Source organism: Episyrphus balteatus, chromosome 1 (genome assembly GCF_945859705.1).
Source record: "Episyrphus balteatus chromosome 1, idEpiBalt1.1, whole genome shotgun sequence".
Lineage (NCBI taxonomy): Eukaryota > Metazoa > Arthropoda > Insecta > Diptera > Syrphidae > Episyrphus > Episyrphus balteatus.
Genome location: NC_079134.1, coordinates 121,688,659 through 121,716,583, shown reverse-complemented (window position 1 = coordinate 121,716,583; position 27,925 = coordinate 121,688,659). Strand labels below are relative to the sequence as shown.

General features: G+C 30.3%; 2 protein-coding genes across 4 annotated transcripts; both read right to left on the bottom strand.

Annotated features, from left to right (window-relative positions):
• Positions 1 to 417: 417 nt before the first annotated feature.
• LOC129919558 (brain tumor protein) lies at positions 418 to 17,435 on the bottom strand. 3 transcript variants are annotated; one of them, XM_056000492.1, is made up of 3 exons: positions 16,694 to 16,853; positions 16,443 to 16,626; positions 418 to 7,279 (listed from the first exon to the last, which is right to left on the bottom strand). In XM_056000492.1, exon 3 carries the CDS (start codon positions 7,106 to 7,108, stop codon positions 4,298 to 4,300), a length of 2,811 nt encoding a protein of 936 aa, XP_055856467.1. In that variant the 5' UTR covers positions 7,109 to 7,279; positions 16,443 to 16,626; positions 16,694 to 16,853; the 3' UTR covers positions 418 to 4,297. The 3 variants fall into 3 exon arrangements, with proteins under 3 accessions (XP_055856467.1, XP_055856458.1, XP_055856476.1); XM_056000483.1 differs by lacking the exons at positions 16,443 to 16,626; positions 16,694 to 16,853 and adding an exon at positions 17,052 to 17,435; XM_056000501.1 differs by lacking the exon at positions 16,443 to 16,626.
• A 4,218-nt stretch (positions 17,436 to 21,653) lies between these two features.
• Positions 21,654 to 27,580, bottom strand: LOC129906191 (uncharacterized). The gene is made up of 2 exons (XM_055981865.1): positions 25,925 to 27,580; positions 21,654 to 22,106 (listed from the first exon to the last, which is right to left on the bottom strand). Exon 1 carries the CDS (start codon positions 27,300 to 27,302, stop codon positions 25,926 to 25,928), a length of 1,377 nt encoding a protein of 458 aa, XP_055837840.1. The 5' UTR covers positions 27,303 to 27,580; the 3' UTR covers positions 21,654 to 22,106; position 25,925.
• Between the last annotated feature and the right edge of the window lie 345 nt (positions 27,581 to 27,925).

Here is a 27,925-nt window from a genome sequence, read left to right as displayed (position 1 = left end):
ACACAATCAATAACACTGTAGAGATGTTTTGTTTTATAAGAAAACTTTTTTTGTTTTTTTTTTAGATCATTTTAGTCTAGTTAATAATTTTTTTCCTGTCAATATTTTAATTCATTTCTTTCTTTTCTTTTTATTAAAATATTTTGGTTTATCTTACTTTTTTTGTTTTGTTTTGTTCACGTATCAAAATATTGAAATATATCAAAAATATAATTTAAATATTAACACTAGATTAAACAGCTTATTTTAACATTTTTGAGTATACAACAGTTAAACAGCTTAGTAATACAAACTCGCAAAGATTTATTTTATTTTTTTTTATTTATTTATTTATTTACTTTTTTTTTCAAGGAAAATATATCCTCAACAGATACACTTACTGTACACACTTGCAGTTTTTCAGAAGCAAATCGAATATTTTATTATTTTTTTTTTCCTTATAATAATATTATATTTATTTTTCAACAAACAGAAATATAAAATAAAAACAGAGAAGACTAGTCTTAATTCAGCTAGAGCATTTTTTTTAAATATAACTTTTTTGTTTTATTTTTTTTTTGTAACCCATCCTTTAATATATTATAAATATATAACCACTACCAACAGAAATAATTATTTTGTGTTTTATTTTTAACGCAGATGAACTAATAATATAAGTTTAGCTTTTTAACAAGCTAAAATTTATACACTTGTGCCTATATAACTAAGTCATAAAGCAAATATCCACAATTATTTAGAATAATATTGTTGAGGATGTTCGTGTTCTATTATTTTACTGGTAGTATGCTTCACCATACGCCAAATTAAGTTGCAGTTGTTTTCGTTAAGATCTTAAAACAAGTGCAAATTCTTAAATAAGTTATATATTTTTGTTTGAAAAGTGGTTGGCATAATTGTGCATCTCAATTAAAAAGAAAAAATATTCGAAAAAATGGACAAAAATAAAAGCTCCACTTCGTCGGAGAAAAAATTTGTTTACAAAATCATTCAACAGCAAAATGATATGTAAGCTAACCAAAAAACTTGGGTTTTCTTGTGGCAAGCATGCTTAAGTATTTCCGGAAAAATTGAGAATTTGCTTCGAAAAAAGAGCTATAAAACCACTCCTAGCTGATCATAGAAAGCTCAAATAGAAATGAATGATATTAAAATACCGAAAGGAGCCATATGAAGGCACTCCAATGCATTGAATCAAATTGCAAGTTTATTGCCAAACTTATCGTCTCTCGAATTTGGCTATTTGGAGTAAATGGCGAAAGTTTGAAGTGGTTGGGAATGATAAAACTCCTGAGGAAATGTTTTTAAAAGATCTTTCAATCGAAAAATTCCCGTGAATTGTTTTCTCTATTCGGGTTTTCTTTTTGTAGACAAAAAAACAATCCACATTTCATAAACTCTGTGTTAGGAGTCAAGTTAATTAGAAGGTTCATATTTCACTTAAGAACTAAATGTATAAACGCTCATTTGAGCAAAGTTTACGCCGATAAATTAAAATACAAGTATGGTTCTTCTTGGGTCATCAAATTTTGGTTTGAGTATATTAATTTCAACATCAAAATTTTGATATGAAGAGCCCGAAGCCCCGGTTCAAATTTTGTATTCAATGGAGAATTGGGAAACATTGTCCCTCTTCCAAAATTTGAGACCTTTTCTGGTCATGGAACTTTCTTCGGAAATACTTTTTCAATGATTGTCGTTTCATTCAACTAAAAGGGCGGCTAAAAACCCTCTAAACAAGACCACTCTGTATGATATAGTACGACAAAAGCGGAATAAAATAATTGCATTAAAATGCACAACTCAGGTCAGTACAATATCTTGCAAATGTGCAGACAAAAAGAATTTTTAAATGCTTACTACAATCCAGTAGCTGATTTGCTCAAAATCAATTGAATAAAATTGGGGACTGTCAATTGTACCAACTTAACACATATTGCAAGTGACCTTGTGTGTTAAGGTTTATTTTACAAGTCTGGACGGAAGATGGTTATGGAACCACAAGTGTGGCTTCATTAAACCAAAAGTTGGTCTCGCCATTTTTATTTTTATTGATGGTAGAGGGCGAAAGTAGGTATAAGGCTGTGTTACTTTTACTTGATTGAGAAGATCCAGCACGTAACTTGATACAATCGAATATGATCGGTACAATCATGAATTGTTGCATCTAATTTCATTGTCGAACATTGCCAACAGACAACAGATGGTCTACCGAAAATAACTCGATTGTATCAAGTAACTAGCTAGGACACCTCAAACTTTGAGCAGTATAAATGATCGAATAGATAGTGACGTTCAGTTGCAAATAAAATTCAAATTTGATTCGATCCGTGTTTACTGTTTATGGGTTTTAACTGAATCAGATTAATGCAGATGGCTTAATTATACATAAATTCACTTGGGTTTGTGATATTTAAATAACTTTGTGCTTAAAAGCTATGTTCAAACTATTAAATACAATCTATTTCATAGTTTTTGTCTTAAATACAAGAATTAAAATTTTAAATTAAATGCTTGCTTAGCTTTAACTTCGGTGGCTTAATAATATGAGCACAAGTGTAATTAATTATAAAATTGGCAGAGCAAATATATAAATCATCGTAGTGGTCGACTAAACTAAAATAATAATAATAAAAAACAAAAAAAAAACAACATAAATGCTGGGATAGATTATAATACTCGTAATATAATATTAATATGTAATATAATAACTAAACAGATGTTGTATTATTTTAATAACATTATTAATTTTCAAAATGCAACACAAGAACATGAAATAGAGAATATTATAAAAATAGTTTTTATTTATTATTTTTTTTTGTTTCTTTTTTTGTTATTTAAATCTTAAGTACACATATTTAACTGCTATATAATAATATAATATATATTGTAAGTATATATATATATATTACGGAATGTCTGTCATGTTCATGCTCTTTTTTAAAAATTCAGAAACAAACAAATAATAGAAAAAAGAAAACGAAAATATTGATTTTTGAGATCTAAAAAAGAAAACAAACAAAATGTGACGTCAATATATATAATAGCTTACTACCTAATTCGAGAACAGATACAACTTAATATTTTTCTTTTATTTGTTTTGTTTTTTTTTTTTATTATACTTGGTTTTTTGTTTTGTTTAATAATCATGTGTGTAAAAAAAAGTAGTTAGCTACTTATTATTTATATATTTATATCATGGTCAGCAATACTTTTGATAATATAAAAATAGTTTAGTTTGTAATAGAATGTAGACTCTAGGTTTTTTATGTTTTTTGTTTTGTTTTTTTTTTTGTTATATAAAAATATATGTATACGCAGAAGTAATATTAAGCTTCATCAAAGAGACTTATATATATATGTATATATATATATTATATATAAATATATATAAAGTGAATTATCAAAAAAGAAGTACGCATTAATTGCAATACATAACATACATACAGCAAAAATAATACTATAGTAGTAATACGATTTATATATATATATATATTTTTTAAATTTATTTTTGTTGTTGTTGTTTTTTTAATTATTATTGTGCAATTGTTGTGCAAATTAAGTTTTAAATGAATCTTGTTTTAATACATTTTGTTCCCATTTACATTTTTTTTAATTTAAATTTAATTTTAAATTTCATGAATGTTTTTTTAATTTAATTTTTTTAATTTAAAACATTGTTGATTAGATATTTATGTAGTTTTTTTTTTATTTTTATTGTTGTGGTAAAAAAAGACAACAAATTCATTAACATCTACTTAGTTTTATATATAATTATGTAAAGAGGAATATGTACGTTTAATCAGTTATCAATATATTTTTTTTTGTTGTTTTATTTATTTTATTTTAGTCCACAATTAGTCTTTGCTGATTGCCAATATTTAATAATATGTATGTAATAATAATAATAATAAAAAAAAAATTAATTAACTTCATGTGTTTTTCTTAAACACTATCGTTTATTACTTTATAAATAAATAACAAAAAGTATTAAAATATTAAATTGATTTTGTTTTTTTTTTTTTTTTGTAGGTTTTGTTTTCTTATTTTCTTTTTTTTTTATATATAAAAATATATTATAAATGCAATTGTCTTTTAAATATCTACATTAACATAACGAAATAAAAAATTACAAACAATAAATACATAAAAAAAAATAAAAAAACAAAAAAATTAAGAAACAGAAAAATAAAAAAAAAAAACAAGGAAAAACATATACAAATATAAATATATCAAAAAAAATAATAATTAATTAAATAGTTAATAAATAAGTGTTGTACATGCACCGAATACATTTGCATTACAAGCCTATCGGTGCTGCTTGAACATAACGATAAATATATAAGCGATAGTCCTTGCTAGCTAAGACAACACTTCCGTCGTCCATTAGAGCAACATCAAAGCACTGAGCGTGCTTAACTTTCGACTCTAAAGCTGACACCAACTGACCGTCCTGTGTGAATATTGTCAAGTTAAAGTTGTTGTGGTTGTCAGCAATGAGTATTTCACCATTCGAATTGATACCAACTCCAATTGGATAATTTGTAACGCCTTCGCCTCCAATCTGGCGCAAATATTGGCCTTCGTAATTAAAAACCTTGACACAATGAGCTCGATTGTCGCTAATAAAGATTTCCTGTTTGTCATTTACAATAACCCCATTGGGAAATTCCAAATGTTTGCTGCATCCAAACTTCTGAATAACATTGCCATTCTGATCAAATATAATTACTCGCATAACTTTACATTCGACAACAATAATGCGACCCTTATTATCCACGGTAACACCACGAGGATGTTGTAAAATGTTAGCACCAAATTTACGCACAAACTGTCCGTATTGGTTGTAAATCTGTATTTGGTGTGTTGGAGAACGTTCGGTGACTATGATGTCTCCAGATGTTTTTACAACAGCAACACGATTGGGATACAACAATTGACCGTCTCGTTTGCCACATTCACCAAATTGGAATTTGAATCGACCCTCCTTGTCGAATATTTGGATACGATGGTTGTTTGTATCGGCAACAATAATATCATTTTGAGCATTAACAGCAACTCCACTTGGTTCTGTAAATTGTCCCTCTGTGACTCCAAATTCACCGAATTTGCAATGATAAATCATTTTTTGCCGTTTGATTTGTGACTTTGGCGGATACATTGTTGTGGACAAGAGTTTTGAAGTCAAATCCATAATGCTATCCGATGATGGACTACCAACATTATTATTTCCAACAGATAAAACACTGTTATTGCCGAGATTGCTGCATGCGCTTTTGCCCAATGAAGTTATGTATTGCTCTGAGATTCCAGTGAAAATTGTATCCGAGCTACCATTGCTCCATTTCTCATATGGATTCAATTGCATATTAAGATCAGTGCTAAAGCTGCTCTGGAAATTGTTATTGAAACGCTTTGACGATACTGCATTGGAATCAAAATTGTTGCTGGAATGAGAGAGGGCATTTTGTGCGGCAACGGATACAGAGTTATTGACAAATGAAATGTCTAAAATATTCGAATTCATGCCAAGACTATTTCCCATGTTGTTTGAATTGTTGATAGTTAAAGCATTCATTGATGATTGTTGATTTGTGTTGTTGCTAGGTGTTGGTCTTGCAATCGGTGGTTGTTTGGTTGTTGATGATTCGTTTGTAGCACGTATGTAGCCAAAAGTGTTGCGAACACCAACTTGAATTGACTGATAATTGGAAACAAATTCAAGTTCAAATGGAACCTGCAAGTCCTGAACTACAGATTGATATTGGTATTCAACAGTTTTTCGCAGAGCTAAGACGTCTTTTACTGTATTCGGTTTAACAGGAGTCCTTTCAATATTGTCGCATGCTTGTAGTGCCTTGTCAACTGCCTCCTTTGATCGATTTACACAAGAGTTAATAGCTAGCATTTTTGCATTGTGCAAACTTTCGAGTTCCTTAAGGATTTCTTGTTTTCGTTCGTCCAACATTGAATAGAAAAACTGGTATGTTTCATTAACTTCGCTGTGTGCCTTCTGGTATTGAGATTTAATTTGATTTACAATCAAATCAGAGTTACTAACCACAGTAACTACTTCGCCGACTTTTCCACGAAGTTCTGCGACAATTCCTTGAATAACGCAATCGGGTTGTTTGTGAAGAAACTCTTGAGAATGTTCAACTTCGTGCAATGCCGACGAATGTTCACTAGCAACGCAATCCTTGCAAGCTAGTGCACTACAAGTGCGACAAAAATAATTGAGAAGTTCATTCTTATGTTGATTACAAAAATACTGACTAGATTTGGTCATTGAGGTGGAGGGTATTAATTGTGATGCAAGTAAATTGACGTCGTCGCGATTCGATATACTGTTGTTTGAAGAGAGCTTGGTTAAAAGTTCGTCCTTGCAATTGAAGCAATGGCTCTGAGAGGAGGATGAGGAGGAGACTGGTGTGTTATTTTCAAAAACACCATTAATTATTTTCGACAATGAAGAATTTGTTCGATTCGATTGTGTTTGGAAAATATTCGAAAGAGAATTGCCAAATTTGAATTCGTTTATGTTTGTTAGGCCAGAATTGCTGTTCAATGAATTTGAAATTGACGGATTTTCAATCAAACAGACATTGTGTCCGTTAAAGCAATGCATAAATTCATGTGCCGTCACACAATTTGAGCAGAGAAAATTAGCACATTCAAAGCACTTTGCTACTGCATCTGATTGCTTGCTCTTACATGCAGTACATCGTGGGACAGTTGAACCATTTGGAAAACTAATGCTTACAAGATTTCTTGTTATGATGCCGTTGCATTGGACACCGTTTTCCTTGTCGTTAGGTATTTCGTCAATACTTTGAATGGCCGATAAACCAGATACTGTTCCGCCACAATTCAAACCACTGGTTGATGAAGTTGATGACGCCGATGATGATGCGGATGATGTTTGGTGTTGGGAATCAATACTGCTTGTTGCACCACTGTAATCGTCACAAATAGCTGAATCACTCACTGGGGGCGATGAGCCGCTTAAAGTTAGTGGAGAATCTGACATATAACCATTGTGGTCACCATATGATTCAATTGAATTTGTTCCCCTTATAGAATCTAATGATGGCGTTGGAGAAGTAGCCATTTCCAACTGGTGATTTTGGTTTTCGAATGAATTTTTTGTTGTTTTCCAATATTCGGAATTTGTTTATGGTTTTTTGATAGGGTTTTTTTGTTTGTGTTGTTTTGTTTAGTTAATACAAGTAATTAATGATTCTGATATAGTCATGTCTCTCGAATGTAGTTTCAATTTTGGCTAGAATTAAAAAAGAAATAAACGATTAGAAAGTTTGATTAGAAGTTGTAAATTTATTTATAAAAAGGGTCCATTATTTAGTTTTTCATCGATGAAGATTAAAACACATTAGAGCGTATTCATACGATTTTTCATAAAAACAGCTTAAAGAATCTCTATGAATGTGTCCTGATATCTTTGAAATCAACCCCGCAAAGGTTTACTCTTTGCTGTTTTTTTTTTTTTCATAAACTATGCATTCGAAAAGGTTCAGTAGACAAGTAAGTTTGGCAATGACCAGTAGTTAGAAATACCATTTTTTTATATTCAGCTGAAAGAGAGCAATCAGAAGTTGAACAATTTTTTCGAACATTATTGGAAGACCGCCTGCCTCAATATTTTCTTGAAGACAGACTGTAAGATAAAAACTCGGATTTGTTTTTTGCACCCGTAAATATTGTTTTCAATTTTTTTTAAGCTTAAGTAATAAATATTGTATTGAAATAACGTTGTAATGTGTTTAAGTAGAAAACATCAAACAATACAATCACGTAGCTATAGCCCAGGAACAAGCAGAATAAATATAAAAAATCGATTATACGCATAACATATTTTTATTTATTTGTTTACTTTGACTCTATTGATTTTATTTTACGTCTGTTCAAATTTATAAAACATTAGCTGTGTTTTATTTTCCTCGTGATCCAGATCAGATTATTGTATTTATTTGCAAAACAATAACAAAACAACAAAATCCTGCTTTTGTTGTAAAGCTAATAAAAACAATTAGGTATCTGATCTGGATCACGAGGAAAATAAAACACACCTATTATGAGTAGATTTTAAACTTCTGCGACTAAACTACTAGCAGGCAAATAATCCAGTCATAATTCTTTGGAAAAAAGTAAAATTTCATGCCGACTATACTTGCAATAGGTTTTTTAAATTTGATTTGATAAAAAATGATCGTTTTAAATGTTAGGAAAAACTGACTACATCAAGCGAACATTCTTAGAGAGTGGTCTGGCTATTAGCAGCATTTTTACAGGAGATGTGAGATGATTTTGTATGAAAATTGTTGCTGCATTGAATGCTAATGTAATGCACAATGCATTACATTAGTTTTCGAATTGGAACTGATGTCTGAGTAAGTTACGAATTGAATTGAGGCGTTAGTGAGTCTTAAATACTATGTTACGGAAACTGGAGTTATCTTCCTTTAAAAATTATAAAAAAGTGGAAAGTTTTGGTGTAATTTTTTTTTTGGTAAACAACTTTATGTTTTTTGAGGCGCAGAAGTAGAACAAAATTTCTCATGGCAAGCACAAGAGTTTACGGAAGTAAAAAAATTCTTTTTTCTTGTTATTGGCATTACTTGGAAAGTATTTTTTTAAATAATTTTCATACTATACAAAAAGAGGAAATAACGAACAAGTTAGGCGCCAGAAACAATAAACCCAAAACTTCCCATTTTAAATACAAATTGGCTGGACTACTGTGAAATTAACCGCTTTAAGTGTGGAAAACTTGAACATTAAGTCGGACCGGTTTAATATAAAGACGAATTCTTTTTTTTTTTCAAAATCAATCGTTTTTTTTCTGGGTTCTTCAAACTTAATTGAAAATTAATACATTTATTTGAAGACCATGTCAAACTGCATTTTACGCCCTTAAGATAAAGCTTTTCCACAAAAAAATATAAATATTGATTCATTAATTTGAAGTTTTTTTTTATCTATATGCTAAAAGCGTGACAATAAATGTTAATTTTGAACTTTGTTGCATTTCATTATTTCTTAATTAAATTCAATCATTTGTATTTCTGTTGTTGTATTTTAATATTTAAACAAAATTATGGGATCAGTAGCATAAACTATATTATTGAAAAAAAAAAAAAAAAAAATAATAATAATAAAGCCTTGTTCGAGTTTCAATTTCAAACATAGTAGGGTAGAGTCACCAATGGCTGGCTTCTTAACAAGTTCTTAGCAGAAACTCTGCGATTATTAACCTCTGATTCATTCTTATATTTTGTTTGTCTATTATCTTAAATAAATTTGAACTCATAAAAATGGTTATATTCATGCAAATCATTGGACGAGTTCGTAAGAACTTTGCATAATATACAAAGATGAAAGACCTTTTGAACAAGAGCTATGCATATGATATATTTTTTTATGGGCCACTTGTTAAATGGCACTGCAAGCATGTGGCATTAAAATTTAAAAACAAATATAAAATATATTCATATGTATGAGGGAAGGTATTCGTTTTAAACGAAGTCTATAAATTTGTTTGATTTCAGAAATCCGTAATCGCATTACCTATGTACATTATTCAATATAAATACAAATTTGCGTCTTTTAAAAAAATCTTCTTTCAAACCATACATTTTTCGAATGATGAAATGTTATTTTCAGTAAAACCGACATAATTGATTTAAACTTAAATAATAATTGTGTAAAGGACACTTAAGCGGAAAGGATAACAACAACTACGGAAGAAAACAAAACCCAAAACCATCATAATAGGTATATTAACAAAGCAAATAAAAAACTATCATACAGATACACCAATAACCAACTGCTTACCTACTATTTTTATCATTTTGTTACGATTTTCAAAAACAAACAACAACAAAACACATTGGTATATATGCGGGTACATAAAGTATTTCCTTTATTCGCCAGCAGTATTATATTATAAACTCTAAAAATGAAACCCGATCGGATCGAACAACACTCGCCACTATTGTCAACCCTCTTCAATGATCCACTTTCACTTCCTTCCGCAGGGGATGATGCGTTTTTACAACTGTATAGTATATAAAATATATAGTATAAAATTTTTGGAATTCTCTTTTAACGTACAAAACTCTTAAAACCTGTAACAAAACTATACTACAACCTACTCAAAGTTTAACAATTCGAAATTCACCCCCTTTCAAAAAAATTGCAAAATGAATCAAGGGATAGAAGATAAACAACAACAAAAGAAAGAAACAAAAAAAAACACCCATGCGCCCAGCGGAGGGCTCATCACGCACACACTTGCGTATTAACGGGGTGGTTTTAATTTTGCAGCTGGTTGCTTTTGTGTACGCTTGGATAGGTTTTGTATCGCTTTAATTCTTCATATTTTCATTCTCTCAAGGCATAAGGCACGATTTCATTGAAATAAAATTCTATCATATACCTAAATCGGATTGGAATATGTATAGTTTAAAAAAAAAGTATGAAGTCTGACTATTTTTTTGAGTACCAGTATTGTTTTGATTTTTAGACAGATGGTCGATATGATCATCAAGTTTCCTATATACCATCATACAAAAGTTGCAATTTGATAAAAAAAAAAGATGCTATATGTGTAACTAAACAAAATATTGACACTACTTATCACAACTAACAAATACTTTAGAGGGTTTAACAAAGCGTCATTATACAAACTTTGGGTATCTAATGTACATACTGTACCTATTTATGTTTGAAATTTCAATAAATTCATTTTGAAAAAAAAAGTTTGCATGGTGATTTTGCAATTCGTCAAAATTGAGAGGGACATCACAATATGAGTATTGCACTTCAATCGCAGCTCGCAGGAAAACAGTGTAGAAACTAGTTTGTAGGCGAGAGAAGTGAAACATGTGGAATGAAACAGCTCAAAATGGGTATATTATGTCTCTTTTAGGGGTAAGTTATTAGAAAAATGCATCAGAAATTGTATGCGAGTGTATATTTTTATTCAGAAGGTTCTTTACAACAACAAGAAAATTTAAACAGTTGGCAAACCGGAAAAGTAGAAAAACGTGTCCTTTGTTTGAAATGCCTATCAGCGGGCATGAAAATTAGAATTTACTTCAGGAAAACCATAGGCTCCTAGAGTCCTAAACACTTTTATAATTGATATTTTTCGATAGGGCTTTCAATGTGATGATGCATGAAATTCGTGTAGACCCTCGTATAGAGATCGCGTAAAACTGAAAAAGATCGTGTAGGAATTGACGGTGCATAAAAATCCCTTTTAATGTGTTAGGGGCAGATTACTCTGAAACGATGATCTTCTCATCGACTTCGATTTTTGAAGTCTTTCAAGACCTAGGCGGGAGTATGAAAATATCAAAAAATTGATACAAGCTTAGCTTAATCTTTTTTTCATTATACCAAATGTATATCAATACATTTCTTTTTATTTAAAAAAAAAATACATTGTTTATAGTTATTTTAGTGCGAATTGACAAAATTATTACATATTCAATTAATTGCTTATTGTTATTACTCTCGTTCGGAAACTTATTCCACTTTTTCATCTGAGGACGATTATTATTTATTTGGCTTTTTATTATTTGAAAATAAATTATGTGTTAACAGTTTTTGTTAAAATTAATATTTCTATAAATTTTAAGGATTTCCCTATCTTTAGATTTTTTTTTTTTCAACTTTCTTCAAACTTTGATTTATACTTTTGCAAAAACCTAGCTACTCGTCTTCCATTAAAAAAAAAAATTGAAACGGTGTGGCCTTAGATAACTAACCATATTCCTTTAGAGGTTCAAAATTACTCATGACTCATGAAAATTTTACAAGCAGTTTTTAATAGAACGCACATCAAAAGAATTCAATGGAATTCTAATCTGAAAACATGCGTAGTGTTAAGAGTATGTTTTTCATTCTTCTCATGAGTCATGTTACCTGGAAAAGATCATAGCTCATAACAGATTTGAATACTAAAAGACAAGTGCAACTTACTTAAAAATAAAATAACAAACTAAAAAGAAGTGTTCTTAAATAAATTGGTTAAATGAAAACAAAACTTCAATCATACCGACGTAATTTTTGTTGCCCTCATTGAATGTATGATTTTGAAAAAATACGGACATTGTATGAAAAAAAAAAAAAAACGCAAATCATTATTTAAATTATTTATTGTAATCTAATAAAAGAGCATCGAGTTTATAAAAGCGAACCTGCAGCAATACTGCAAAATAGAACTTCTATTTATTCAGCAAAGTTTTGTCTGTTAGAAAATTTAACTTTTTAGAAAGATTGGTCTTTGTTTCTAAGAACGAGTACTAAATTCATCAGAACTTACTCTCTATTAAGGCAATATTATGAGTTCTATTTCAAAGTAATGCTCAAGGTTTGCTTTAATGAACTCGAGGATGACGTTCAAACAATTATCCTAGGCGAAAAAAGATAAAAAGAATGTTAAATGCACTCCAAAAAAATAATTCCACTTTAATGAAAAATAGTGCAAAAGTTAGCCGGCGGAATAAAACCCGGTTGGCTATTTTTTTAGGAAGCTATATACATAAGTACAGTACTTCCTTTACCTAAAGGTAAGATACCGAATACGAAGAGAAGTTTTGGTTTTAAAATCAGAACTTATTTTGCTTTGTATTGATGCAGTAAAACATGTAATTATTAATTTCAAGGATTTTAATATAATTGAAAACTCTAACACTTTACCAGTCTCGAAACACCTGAAGTAATAGTAAGCCCTTCCTGCTTCTGACAAACTGATTGATTTTTAAATATTTGATTTTTTTAACTAAAAACCTTTCAATATAAGTTCATATTGCTGCACAACAATAGTACCTACTCATCTAAAAGCTATATTGTAAGTAAGGGTTAGAATTGGATATTGTGGGTACATTTTAGTGATAAACAAATCGTCGCTTCGTGTCCTACCTCAAAATCTAGAGTATTTCAGCAAAGCGATTTTATCGAATGGTACCTACAATACATACATAATTCATTTTTAAAAATCTCTTAAAAAAAAAAAAAAGAAAAGAGAGACTTACATATTTGTATGTATTTCGTTTCGCATAAAAATAATTACTATTCTTTTTTTTCCCTCAATGCTTGAAGAAGTGTCGTTTTGTATTGAAATCAAACCAGTAATTTTGATGTTAACAGGGATACATTATGCCCTCACACCTTCAGGTTAAGAAGTATTTTAATGACAGTTTGAACAGAAAATAGCTTATTAGTTTTTGATTTTTTCTGTATTATTAACGCATAATAGCTTAATTTTAAGAAACGACACTTTGCTTCTGAGGCGACGAAATGTTCTTACGGGAGCAGTTTTTTACTGAAAGATTTTTCAAATCTTAAAAAAAGAGTCTGGGCCCACATTTACCTACAATTTTAAACTAAACCTAATCAAAACAAGAACCAAGTTCTGCTCTTATTGCCATGTTGCATCACTAATATAAAGTGCTTCATATTCAATGTTAAAAAGAAGATTTTAGTAAAAATTTACCAAATATACATATTCTTTGTTTTTAATTCAAAATATTTTTTTACTTTTAAACAACTTTCTATTTAATTTAAAATTTATTTTTATACCTAGATAGGTAACTAAACTATTTATTGACAAAGAACAAAAACTAAAAGACCAGACTTCTGAGTCCCAAGAGCTTTATGCTAAGCTCTACCTACCTACTATTACATACTTACATATATTTCTTTTACATCTAAAACATGACTCCTTAGCATTTTATTAGAATGTATGTATGTGATTCACCCTGTACTTATTACTACCTTACTCTTATAAAACTCATCTAACTAGGTAGATATCTAAGCATTTCTTTTTTGTAATTATTCAAGATTCCGGTCATTGACTTGAAATTCCAAGTCAATGACTTCCATTCTTTCAACAAAAACAAAAAACAAAAAATTACTAGTTTAAACATTTTATTGTATGTAGGTATTCTGTGCAAAACATGGTAAAACAGGTGTTAAAATAGTAATTTATAATCATGTAGGTATATTTCTTAAATTATGTACCTATTCTTAAAATTTAGAAAATCTACAGCTAATCGATATGTTCTTAAAACAATGCAACAACTGCCTCATTACAAACCAGTAGAAGTTTCTTAACCGAAAAAGTGGCAATTTAAAAACTTTAAAACTTTAAAATCACTTCCTTTAATGTAAAGATAGATGCTTGAAAAAAAAAAAAAAACTTTCGGAGCATTTACTACCTACAAGAAAAATGACAGGTGGCCATGAATGATTTGACTGGGTATCGCTCAACTGACAGTTCCTTTTTATTAATTTTTTGAAAGTACCTACCTAAAACTTTTTATTGAGAACACATGATTTTATAAAAAAAAACGAGATGTTCGTTTTTAAACAGCTGCAATCTAATGTATCAATTATTACCCACCAATTTATTTTTTTTTTTTTAAGTCCTTTTTTTATCAAGTCCCTCATAAGTATACAACGATTTCTTTTGTCCCGCCTGTCACACAACCTTGACTTCTTTTGTCACATTTTATAAATGTGACTCACACCTTCCACATGTAAAACAAAAAATATTCATACACTTACTTCTACATCAAACACAATTATTTAAACTTCATAAAACTAATTTAATAGTATCTTCACCTAACAAGGTATCTAAGCATTAAATATTTTTTTTTTTTCTTTTGTTAAATTATTCAAAGACTCCGGCCATTGACTTTTTAACTTGCAAAATCAACGACTTCCATTCCTTTCAACAATAAACTTTATTAGTTTATATTATTATTATATATCTACCTACTATACTACCTTGCATAATATTATATCAGAAGTAATTTGTTTAAAATGAAAAAAAAAAATTAAATATTCTGAACCCCGTTTTGATTCCAGATAAACAAAATTTTAATCCAAAAGAAAAGAAAAAATAAAGTTAAATACAAAATTCAGGTTTGTTTAGCACAAGAAGTCACCTCTTGGTTGATTGTGCTAAAATCCAAAAACGCGGGCGAAACCCTTTGTCTACAATTCTTTTTCTACCTTTCTTATTTATTTTTTTTGTATTTTTTTTTTTTGTTTAATGGATAAAGATACACAATCAAATAAAAATAACTAGAGAAACACACAGCCTCGTCGTCGGTCGTCGTCCAGTTTGCAGATGTCTTTCTCTCAACACATTCTCACTATAAAAAAAACCAAACACACAAATACACACTCATACATTCTCACATAACAAAAAAAACCAAGTCCCTGTAGGTATTATATTGATCTATTTGTTGCCTGTCTTCTATAGAGGAGGTATGACAAAAGCAATAACAACAACAAAACAACCAACCAAGAACCAGCCAAACATTTTTTATACTATATTTCGACTAGACTAGACTTTTTTTATACACCATTATTTTTTGTCCTATCTACCTCAATTATTTGCAACATATAAATCAATCAAATAAGAAAAATAAAATAAAATAGTCTAGGTAGACAAAAATTTGTTTTAATTTAATTAAGATGAATCAAAAAAAAAAATAAAAAAAAAAAATTCTACCTAACTATCTAATAAGTGTAGGTACCTATAAAAGATTAACAAAAAACGAATTAAACAAAACAAAAAGAATTGTACATTTTAAGGTAGAGCTTGAAAAAAGACCATGAAGAGTTTTATAAAACTAATAAATAACACATTTATGTAGATAGATAGACAACAAAATTTTCAAGATCAGGTCAAAATATGGAATTCAACGTTGTCAGAGAGCTCTCAGTCAGTCTCAGCAGAGTATATAGTGGAAGCCTTCAACTCTAAAACCAAGGTCATTACTATTTTTATTCAAAACGTGTTTTAGAGTTTATTCATTGTAATCGGCAACTTCTTTAATAATTGGTTTGAAACAACAAAAAAAATGTATATACGCTACAGCTATACAACCGCAGTCGTAGGTACTCAAAAGAAGTCACAGAGGACAAAGTAAAAAATAAGTAAAGTATAGAAAAAAAAAAGAAAAATTAAAGAAAAAAGAACAACGAACTATACCAAATCAAAAAGAAGAGGCATGTTTTTCTTTTTAACATTAAAAACGTTTAGATAATTGCGGAAGTTTGTTAAAAAATAAAATGAGATTCCACCAGCAGAGAGCCCGAGACAAAATACAACAACTGCTTTTGCTGCTGTTGTCTCTGTGGCGGCTCTCTGGCTTATGTGGGTACTTATTATTTTTTTTTTGTTAATACAAAAATGCAAAAATATATTAAATAAGTTAATTTGAAAAAAATAATCAAGTAGACCAAAAATTGTGTATAATAAAAAAAGGTCCGTCTTTTTACATAAAAGGGATTTTGTATCCCCTTAGAATAAATCCAATACAGACAAAAAATTAAAGAAAAATAACAAAAAAAAAATTAATAATACCAGTTGAACAAATTATAATTTATTAAAATTAACAAACCATTTGTTTTCTGCGCTGAAGCTAAAGCTGAATTTCTGAATTAAATGAACCCTCTAACATAGAACGTTGACCCTCAGCAGAGCTCAGAGCGAGCGCTCCAAACAGAGAAAAAAAAAATAAAATAATCTTGTTCGTCGAACAACGACGACGACGATGATACTTTTTTTATAATGAACACGCGGAACTTGAATCAAAAAATGAATAACAATTAAATATAACTTTTGTCAAGATTTTTTATATCAAATTTATACCTTTAAAATATTTTATAGATTTTGTATTATTTTTTGGATAAATTTGTGCAAGAAGTCAACTAAAAAAACTTGGAACAAAACTTCGGCGGTGTACAAAATACAAGCCAATCCTATCCTTGACTGTTTTTTTGTATTTGTACTGAACTGGCTGACTGTCTGCACAAAAAAAAAAAAAAAAAAAAACCAAGGAATAGTTCTTTGTTAGAGGGGAAACGGAATGGAAATGGAATATGCCGCAAAATGGCAGATTTTATGTATCCAATTTTTCGAGAACAATTTTTTGTGTTGTAAAGAGCATTTCCTAAACACACAATTATATAGAAACAATGGAGATTATTATTATTTATAATAAACAAACCTTTTTTTTAATGTTTTTTATTTTGTTAATATGTATGTTTTATATTCCAAAATATTCACAGAAACAAAATTATGTTGCGGGGGTTGGTTGGATCGTCTTCATAAGTTCACACAAAGTCGTTTAGTTTTTTTTTTTTTTTTTTTTGTAAAAAGTTCACAGTTTTATCATAGAATAGTTATAAAGAGATTAGGATAATATAATAAATTTTTTTTAATTAAAATTCAACAAACGCCGTTCGTATAAGTACTTATATTTTATTTAGTATTTAATAGCGAATTTAAATTTTTTTTTTTTATCTTTTCTACTAAAACAATATTTTCCAACACACAACCTTTTGTGACTGCCAAACAATACTAAAGCAATAAGCAAAGCAAGCAATATACAGTACAGAAGTAGCAGAAGCAGAACATGGCGTGGATAGACAAGCGCAAACACAACGGCTGTCGTCTCGGTCGGGATGAAAAAGTGAAAAAGAAACAAAAATAAAACAAGAAACAAACGCACATATACATGTGTAGTTGTTTTTTTTTTGTTTTATGTGTGTAGGTTTGCTTGTGTATAAGAGTACAGTAAAAGTGCATTAACTGCGGTAAGAATTTGCGCCATTATTTTTGTATGTGTGTGACAGTTCGAATGGAAACGTTCAGTTGAAAATTCGATTTTATGGTTGAAACAAAAGGAATGTGAGCGTTTATTTTATTGGGGAGCTGTTTGGATTCTGGGGAAAAAAAAGCGATGGTGGATTTAAATTGTTTTGCACTTTCATATCTGCAGAAAAAGGGGACACAATTAAAAATCATAGATGTTAGATAAAGAGAGTAGATCAATATGCAGAGATTTTCACAAATATAGATTATAGGAATTCGATTGAAAGATCGAATCGAAATTTCGATGCAGATCGATACCAGGGGGTCAATTCTCGATCTGTGAAGCTGTGAAGTGGTAAAAATATTATCATTTCAATTTTCACAGCGTTTTTTTTTTTTTTTCATTTTATCACTTCACAGGCACCCCTTATGCGATTGGGAAATTCGAACATTTGTCCTTGTCTTCTCTTTCCTTTTACAGTTACCATTTTGACGTTTTAAACTCGGCGAAAATCAAAACAAACCAGCAAAAACAAACCAACTAAACAAAAAAACAAAAAATTGCATAGAAATGTATTTTAAATTTAGTATTTATTTCGATTTTTAGACACTAGATTAAGTTTTAGTAGAAAGTAGTTACCATAAAACACTTTAAATCGATTTGTATGAGTTTTTTTTACAGACAAAAAATGCTTTGAAATTGCGCGCGTCCTTGAAAATTTGGTTTGTTTATGTTTTCACGCGGTTTACGAAACAATATTTTTTATTTTTTTTTTTGTTCGTTTGGTACTGACGGCTGAGCGAAATTCCGAATTCTCAAACTCAATGGGATAACATGTGTACTAAAAAGTACTAAATGAAAAAAACTTTCATTTTTGAGAAAAATAGCTTATATGAACAAAAGTTTTCATAATAAACAAATTCGAATTAGCCTAGTGAGTAAAGGCTTGGCCACACCGAAGGGTACGCGGTAGAGGTACAGGTAACGGTACGGGTATTTGTATGGAAAAAATTTCAAACTGACAAAACAACGTTCGGGTGTGGAATTTTTTTAATACAAGCCTTAAAGGCTTGGCCACACTGGAGGGTATGCGGTAGCGGTACGGGTAGCGGTAACGATATTTGTATGAAAAAAATTCCACATCTGAACGTTGATATGTCAGTTTGGAATTTTTTTCATACAAGTACCGTTACCTCTACCCATACCTCTGCCGCATACCCTCCGGTGTGGCCAAGCCTTAAGGCGGTTGCCTTTTACTCTACCGGCCTAGATTCGAATCCGGGTGTAGTAGAGATTCACAGTACACATAAAAAGGTAATATATTCCGAACTGACATTGGTCGCCAAATTGTCAAAACATGACAATTTGGCGACCAACGTCAGCTATCGAATTCTTATTTGTTTTAAAATACCGACGAAAAACGCACAAAAACCGAAAAACCACGCACAACACTAATTTTTTAACAATTATCGACCATTTTCCGCGAAGAAGCACCAGGAAAATTTGTTATTTTTCAATTTATAATTATTTTAAATGACATTTTATAAATTAAAACAAAAAAATATTTCCTGTTTACTGCGATTAAAATATAAAAATCAAAGGCCGATTTGACATATTGGTGCCCATTTTTGACAAACAAATTTTGACAACGTTCGGAATATATTACCTTATTATGTGTACTGTGGTAGAGATTGTTTATTTTTTTTAACTGTGTTTTTTATTTGTTTATTAATTTTCACAAGAATATTGAATTGTGATAAAGAATTTATCATGTGAAAAGATTTAAGGCTTGGCCACACCGGAGGGTATACGGTATAGCGGTAACGATATTTGTACTAAAAAAATTCCACACCTGAACGTTGATGTGTCAGTTTTGAATTTTTTTCATACAAGTACCCTCACCGCTACCCGTACCGCTACCGCATACCCTCCAGTGTGGCCAAGCCTTTAGACATTTGTTTTGTTTCTTTCACAAATTAAGAATCGAATTTATTATGAAAACGTGATAAAACTTATCACTTCACATTTTCACAGATCGGGAATTGACCCCCTTAGATCTTTGGGCTTAAGGGGGGAAAACCCTCCAGACGACACCTTTTTCACTATTTTTTTATGAAAAACTGAAAGCACTTATTGAAATTTGGAAAAAGACAAGATATTACTGACATTATCAAGAATTGAAAAAAAAATTTTTGAAATGAAAAAATAACAAAATGGCGGCTCTGGAAGCTTTCAAAGTTGACGCCTCTAGTTTGCGCCGTGCAATGTACAGGTCCAGGAAATCATCTTAAATCAAAAAGGAAATTTTTTTCCGTTAGATGATATTAGTACGCATTGCATGAACCTGAATTTATTTTTTTTAAATGAAAAATAAAAATTAGAAATCAAAAAAACGAAAAAAAACATGTTTTTTTTACAAAGAAGTAGTTAAAAAAAATATTTACTGTACAAATTTTATTCAACTTTTAGGTTCATGTTGTGGCCAAGAGGATTTAAGGAGTAATTTGTTTCAAATTTCAAGTCGATAGCTTCATTAGTTTTTGAGTTACATTGCACGGCGCAAACTAGAGGCGTCAACTTTGAAAGGCTCCAGAGCCGCCATTTTGTTATTTTTTCATTTCAAAAAATTTTTTTTCAATTCTTGATAATGTCAGTAATATCTTGTCTTTTTCCAAATTTCAATAAGTGCTTTCAGTTTTTCATAAAAAAAATAGTGAAAAAGGTGTCGTCTGGAGGGATTTCCCCCCTTAACTTTTGGGAAAATTCAATTTTCTTAAAAGTGGCTTCTATGTTTTTGAAAAAAAATTCAAGAATTAGTTTTTTTGACAACGGTGTCTTTAAAGCCTGGTACGCAGTTCGAGTTAAATTTTAGCTCACATACAAATTATCGAAAAATTTTAGCCGAGCTAAAATGGATCCGATACAAATTATCGATAACTTGTATGGGAATTTTATCTCAGCTAAAATTTAGCTCTATCTGCGTACCAGGCTTAAATGAAAAAAGTTTTTTTTTTAATTTTTATTAACGGAACCGTTTTTTTTAAATTTGATTTTCTACCTTCATTTCACCGACATTTTTAGAAAATTTTGAATTTTTGTTTGAAAAATCAAATTTACGATTTTTTTCAAATTTTAGTTTTAGATGTTGATTATTAGGTATTTGGTACAAAATTGAAAATGGTAACGAACTTTATTTAATTTTTTTTTATTATTTACAATTTTATTTTAAACGGCTCTAACGATTTTGAATTTTTTTTTCTAAAAATGCATTTTAACAAAAGGAATCAAATACTTCACATACCTACTTTTTTTTTACCTCAAATTTTTGTTTACTTGGACAAAAAAGACAAAAATCAATTACCCTAACGTAAATCTCTAGAGGGATTTTGTTTCCCTCATAATAATCTCCCTCGGAATTTATTTTCAGGGAACAAAAATTCAATGAAATGACAGCAAAATTTCCGAAGGAAACTTTTCAAGTTCATTTTCGTTCCTTTGCTTAAGCTTGGAAAACCCTCCCAGGGAAATTTGTATTCACAATAGCCCCCAATATGTGTAATTTGATGGAAATAAAGCTTTCATTTGATATGATTTTTTGTTCTCTGAAAATAAATTCCGAAGGAGATTCATGATCGCACAAAAAATTCCGAGAAAAAAGTATTTTAAGGGAAACGCAATTCCCATGGAGATTCACGATAGAGCCTATTATATCGCTTTTTGTTTTCCAAATTTGTTGTGGCGAAGTTTTACCAACAAGGTGTGTAGTAGCACTCGTAGGTACTGTTTCAACACAACATGAAACGATTTTTATGGATAAAACAGCATCGCTGTGTGAGCTTTCATATGCGATAGACTTATGCATTTAACACCAACCAAAGTGAGATGCAAACGCCTCATCTTTCCCTTACTGACAATCTTTGTAAGACAGAGTATCTATAGAAAGCACATAAATCAATATGTAAATAAGAAAATCGAGTTAAGTTCAATTGTAATAAATAGTAATCAACATATATTTACTTTAGTATGTACATTTCTTCTTTGTATTTTTGTCACTTAAAACTTACTCTACTTAGCATAAATAATTAATTAATATTTCTGAAAAACAAATATTGTTCAAAAGTTTTGCAAAACACGCTAAGTTATATAACTTTGGTTTTTTAAGTACAACAAAAGCTCACTGATATTATGATTTTATATGGATAATAACTGGTGCTCAATACATTAAAATTTATGTAGATACACTATTAAATTAAAAATGTATAACCAATATCTACACAGCTGTATGTATTGACATCACCACGCAATTTTATGAAATTCGAATGCAATCAAGATTTTAATTTTTGTTAAGTATTTGGAACTGCAATATCATCTTTTCGGTGGCAACCAGTGTTTATAGGTATCCATATCCTTTGCATTTTAAACATAAGTGCATTCATATATTACGTAACGTACAAGTTGAGCGGTCATCTGAAAAAAAAAGAAGAAATCCAATGTAAAAAAAAAGCTTAAAAATGTTAGAATAAATATTAAATAAGCCATGTGTTGTGATAAGTTTATTTCTTTCATTCTTGAGAGTTTTTATAGTATAATTGAAATCAACAAAAAATTGAACAAATAATCCCAAAGTAGACTGAAAACTAATAATAACAATAAAGCTTATAGATATCGATACCTTCCCGTAAGAATGTATTAACTCTTTGACTGCCAAGCTTTTATGTGCCATGATATTTTATATTGATTGTCGCACGAAAATGTACGACATGGCAGCCAAAGCCTTAAGCGACATTTTTTTCGAAAATTACTTTTTGATGTGGAAATATACTATAAGTTGGGCGCCACGTTTTGGTACCATTTTGGTTGTTCTATCATGTATACAAATGAAACTAGAGAGAAAATAAAATTGTGCAGCCTATACATTTCCTCACAGAATAATTTAGTTTTTTGCGTTTCCTGAACAATTTTAAAAATGTCGCTTAATACATTTTACGGGAAGGTATCGATATGTACTTTTGACTCAGGTAAAATGACAGAGGATCATATTTTGCATTTTAATATTTTACTTTAAATTGAAAAATTGAAAAATTGTTCAAAAGGTGCAATTTTTTGTTCATTTTTTTAGATGCAACATTCTTTTCACTTTCTATGAACCTATTCTATTGACCAGCAGTGTATCCATGCCGCATTAAAGTAATTTTCAAGACTACTTTAGAAATGTTCGATTGTGAGCAAAGCACACGAATGGAAGATTTTTTTTTTTGTATTATTCAAAAAAATCTTATCAAATGTTTATAAAAGTCAACGATAAATCGAACAACAACACAATCACATGCGAACATGCTTTTGCGGGCCCGATTCATCCATACTTCAATTAATTGGTTCTAGATAATGGTTTGGCCAAAATAGTTCCAGAACAAAAACAGATAGATGTGGTTTCACTAGGTGTGAACAAAACGCAATCGAAAATATCAAATCGTACTCAATTTTGATTTGTCAGAAAAACAAAAAAAAAAAAAAAAAAAAATAAGTGCTTAGCAACTTAAGTACTCTTATTTCGCAAGTAAAATAAAAGGCGCCGCTGGGTCACACGTACTTGCTTTTATGGTTTAAATTGCCTATACCTTAGCTTAATATGTATTTGAATTTTAAGCTTTTAGTTAATTACACTGTTTAAAAAAATTGATTCCTTTTGACGCATAAATCAAAATTGAATCCAAATTCAAAAATATTAGACCATTCTATTTCCCTATTTAAAATATTGCCGTAAAAAAATGCAAGATAAAAAGTTTTTTTTTTACTGATTTTGAGTACAAGCTAAAGTGTGAAGTAATTTGTTTCAACATAATTTGTAATGGTTTCTATAAAAACCCAATATCTATTTTACTGTCCGAAATATCGTTAGTTGAAGTTACCATTTTTTCTCAATGCCCTTTGTAGATCATGTCGGGCAGTGAATATGATTTCTGCATCAAGACAATAACAAAAACGTTACCACATCAATCCTTCTTGTCCTCCAAATGGCTCGAACAACCATAGCATTCATAGGTTAACACTTTTTCATGAAGTTACAATACTTCAGGGCATCACAAGGGATCTACATTGATCTAAGTGTGACGGTAACAAAATCAACTGTCAGCCCATATAACCTAACCTAACCTAATCCTTTTTGTTTTGTCAGTTTTCTGACAAATTTCTAAAATTTATTTGTGCGATTTTGGGGAGACCAGTTTTAAATTTGAAAATAATTATAAATCGGTGTTGTAAAAACGACCAGTGAATTTTTGTTTTGCGTTATGACCAAAACTCCACAGAATTACTTATCATAAATTTCGAGCCGGAAGCCAGCGCAACTATTTATTTTTATCCACTCCACTTGAAAAATCAATAAGAAAATTTTAAGTCAAACTTTTCTCTTTGACCTCAAATATTTATTTAATAATAGCTAAATAGGTATAGTCCTGAGTAAATTGTAAACAAAATTAAATTTTTTGCGTTTATAGAAACTGGGCCATATTCATATACACTGTCTAAGTCGCTTCTAAACAATACTGGAGTTTAACCTATTCAAATAACATTGGATAAACCTCAGTCTAAAATCAACTGGGGTCTAAAAATGACTATGAATCTGCCCCACTGTTTATATAAATAACCACAAACAAAATTGTCTACTAACGATTAAAGAACAATAAAATTTAAAAAAAAATGTTGCAATATTATATTGATCTTTTTTTTTCATCTCCACTTTTACTTCTTCTTAACTTTCTGTTTTATATTCCAAAATAAAACTTATTTTCTTTTTGGTTAATTCCAACTGCAATGTTTTTAATTATTTTGTGATCATTTTATTTTCTTAACCCAACCCAAGTAGTACTTAAATAAGCACCCTGAATTATGTAATTTCATGATGACAAATCAGACGAAAGAGATTGGACAAACGATATTAGGAACTCTAGTGGCAGCTTGAAAAAGCAGAATTTGTATAAAATAAATACGCTGAGCGCCACCTCAAAATAGTGGTGACTCGAAGTAATACTAAATTCCACTTCATGATACTACTATAGAAATATATATACAATGTTGGGCACGTTCAAACACCTATCGGATAGGCTATCTAGTATACCCATATCTGGAATATCTTTTTGAGCGAAAAGCTATCCAGATAGCTTCCCCAAGCAGCTACAAAAAAAGTATGTAAATATTGAGAAGAGAGAATTGTTTCTTTTGAGCAAATTACATTTTTTTTTATTGTTGGATAGTACTTGTACAATAGATTTGACTTTATTTTTTACGAATTTATTTTATTTTCACGCGCGCGAAAAGCAATCAAATTAAAAAAAAGGCCATAATGTTTATCAGCTGATCACTCGGATACCTGAGGTATACCAGAAATTCTCGGATACCTTCAAATTATTTTTTGACAGAAAATAGTTCGTTTATTTGCTAATTTTTAACATTGATGAATTAATTAATGTTTTTAACAACAAAAAGCAATCTGATAGCTTTATTTTAGCTGTTTGAACGCACCCATTGATTTCGATTATCGTTTTTTTGATTATTGTTTTTATAATTACGAATTGACCCCCAGTATTTAATTTATAAAATCGTTTTTATAATCTCCTGAAAGATTTCCAACCACTGTGCGGGTATGACTTCGCCATCGTCATAATTATTAAAACCTCGAAAATTTTGTTCGAAACAAATACTTGACCCTTAGGGTAAGTCGTAAAAATGTGCGTGATTAAAAAGAACGATAGCACGACTACTATCAATTAAATCAATCGATGATATAATTAATTCAACTCAAAGTACTGATTAATAACCTAGGAATATAGAAGAATTTATGTTAAATTTATCAGAATGAACATTGGATTGACACATCGAAAGATAAAATAGAACCATTGAAAGATAATCTGAGCTTTGTGTGAGCTCTCATAATTTTATTAATAGTTTAAAAACCTCAACAAAATGATTGAAATGAAACCAAATGCTTTAAAATTTGAATTTTTAAGGAAGTATGAAACGAAAAAGAAAAGAAAAGAAAGAAAATAAGAAGCTAGTACAGCTACACTTGTTCTATTTTCAATGGCAGTAGTATTTTAATGCTACATAAAATTGATATAATATTGAAATATGATTAAAAATAAATATTCAATTAAGGGCCAATATTTCAATAGTCAGATAAACCTCAGTTAGAGCTTATTCCTAGGAATAAAAGTTTTTTTTATATTGACATTTATTCTTCTGATAGTCTAACTGACGATTGAAAATTCAAGGCTAAATAAAATTACCTTATTCACTCAATGAGCTATTCTTCAGCACACATGTACTATGCCGCGTTATCCTCGACTCCTGACAATCAGCATCACAAGCCGGTGCTGATTTAATCAAAGCACAAGTCTTAATAAAGTCTATCGTCGAATATCCCATCGAAGTTGACGTACTCTCATTCACAACTCCATCTGCATTATTACCACTCAACTCCGTAACCACCCTTGGAAACAAACTATTATTCCCTCTAAAATCCTGTCCCTTAATGGCATTAACAATTTCGTTGTTGCTGTCTTTTTTCTTATTGTTAAATACATTTGTTGATGATGCTTCCGCTGCTGCAGCAGCAGCCGCCGCTGTCGTAGCAGCATTCGTCTTCACTTTCAACGAAAACGAATCAGTCGAAGTTGGCGATTGCACTAAATCTAGCGTTATATAATTTACCACAGCGCTATTTTCATTCGTTGGTGTTTTATTAGTCGATTCATTTATCAATATTGGTAAATTAATACTACTAAAATTCTCATAACATCTTTCCTCCAGCGAACTTGCTGCTGCTCCTACAACCGACTTCTCAATCTCATTCACATTCTCATACATATGCTGTTCATCATCATTTATTGGCAAATACTTTCGAGGATGCTGCAACGAATCTATACCATCGACAACTGCCGTTTGTATATTTGGTGCTAGCTCCTGCGGTGGCACATCCTGAGACTTGTTCTTATTTGGTATATTATTATTGAATTCATTTGGCTTAATGGGAAACTCTTGGTACAAGTTACTGTTGGGATTAGTAAATCTGTTTGGTTGTGCATTCAAGTGGATAACTTCGTTTGTAAAATTGGCACCCTGGAATGAACTGGGTGAGTTCAAGTTTGAGCTCAGTGGACTACTTTGTGCGGAATCTTGACGATAGAGATTAGCTCTATTTTGTAAGAGACTAGATGTTGCCGATGATGGCTCTAAATAAGGATCTTGGGAGTGTGAAGAAGACAGATCCAAAGAAGTGGGAAAATCGGTACAAGCTAGAGGCACAGTGTCATTGCTTCTAGCTACCGAATTGATATAGCTTTGAAATAATCGGTGCATATTCTCGGCATTGTGCATGCGAAAAGTATAAATTCCCGGACCGGTCATACATCGACGACCGGCTTCGAAACTAAATACATCACCTGTACAACCGTAGCGACGCAAATGTTGCAATGCCCATTTTATGGTTTCGCCCATTTCGGGGAGAAAGGCAAGCTCTTTGGGGGAGAGTTCAAGATAGCCATTCTGAATGGTTTCAGCATCGGCGGAGATGCGACAGGCGTTAACTCTGTAGACATTGGATGATCTGGTAATGGAGTTGGATTGTATTTCTCTGAGCTCTTCTTTGCTGTTGATGCAACCCATTGTTTTGTATTTTGGTTGTTATATAGTAGAGAAAAAAAGTAATCATTCCATTTTTTTTTTTTCGAGTTTTAGTTTGCCGATGATTGGAGTTTTAAAAAGATTTTAATGCTAACATATAGATTTGTGTTAAGTGAAAGTGATTTTGTTTTTAAAAAAAGTATAGTAAGAGTTTTTTTGTTAAACGCATTTCAGATTGTTTTTTTTTTATTTTTTTTTTTTATTATTTACAACATTTTTTTGAGTTTTTTCTTCGCGTTTTGTTCTGGGGGACAGTCTGAAAATAGTAACCAAAAACACATACTAGAAAAAAATTATTTTTGGATTTGTTCAGTGATGGGAAATGTGAAATGTCTTATTAGAACAGAACTTGACACTTTATTGGGCAGTTCCAATAAATGTCATGTTCTGAAGTGGATGGGAATACCTTTATGGTGCATACACATCGAATAGGTATACGAAAGCGGTAAGTGTGGCGGTATAATTGCAGTTGAGGTACAATTGGGCTGTTAAGCAATCTGTCTTTTTCCTTTCTAATTTGACAGTTCATTAAAGAAGAACAAGACAAAACCAACCAATCAAATCGAAGCAATTCTGAGGAAAACAAAATAAATGCGATTTTCATT

What these genes read in the sequence shown, in the direction of transcription:
- LOC129906191 (XM_055981865.1), bottom strand. Translation starts at nt 27,302, where the DNA reads ATGGGTTGCATCAACAGCAAAGAAGAGCTCAGAGAAATACAATCCAAC.
- LOC129919558 (XM_056000483.1), bottom strand. Translation starts at nt 7,108, where the DNA reads ATGGCTACTTCTCCAACGCCATCATTAGATTCTATAAGGGGAACAAAT.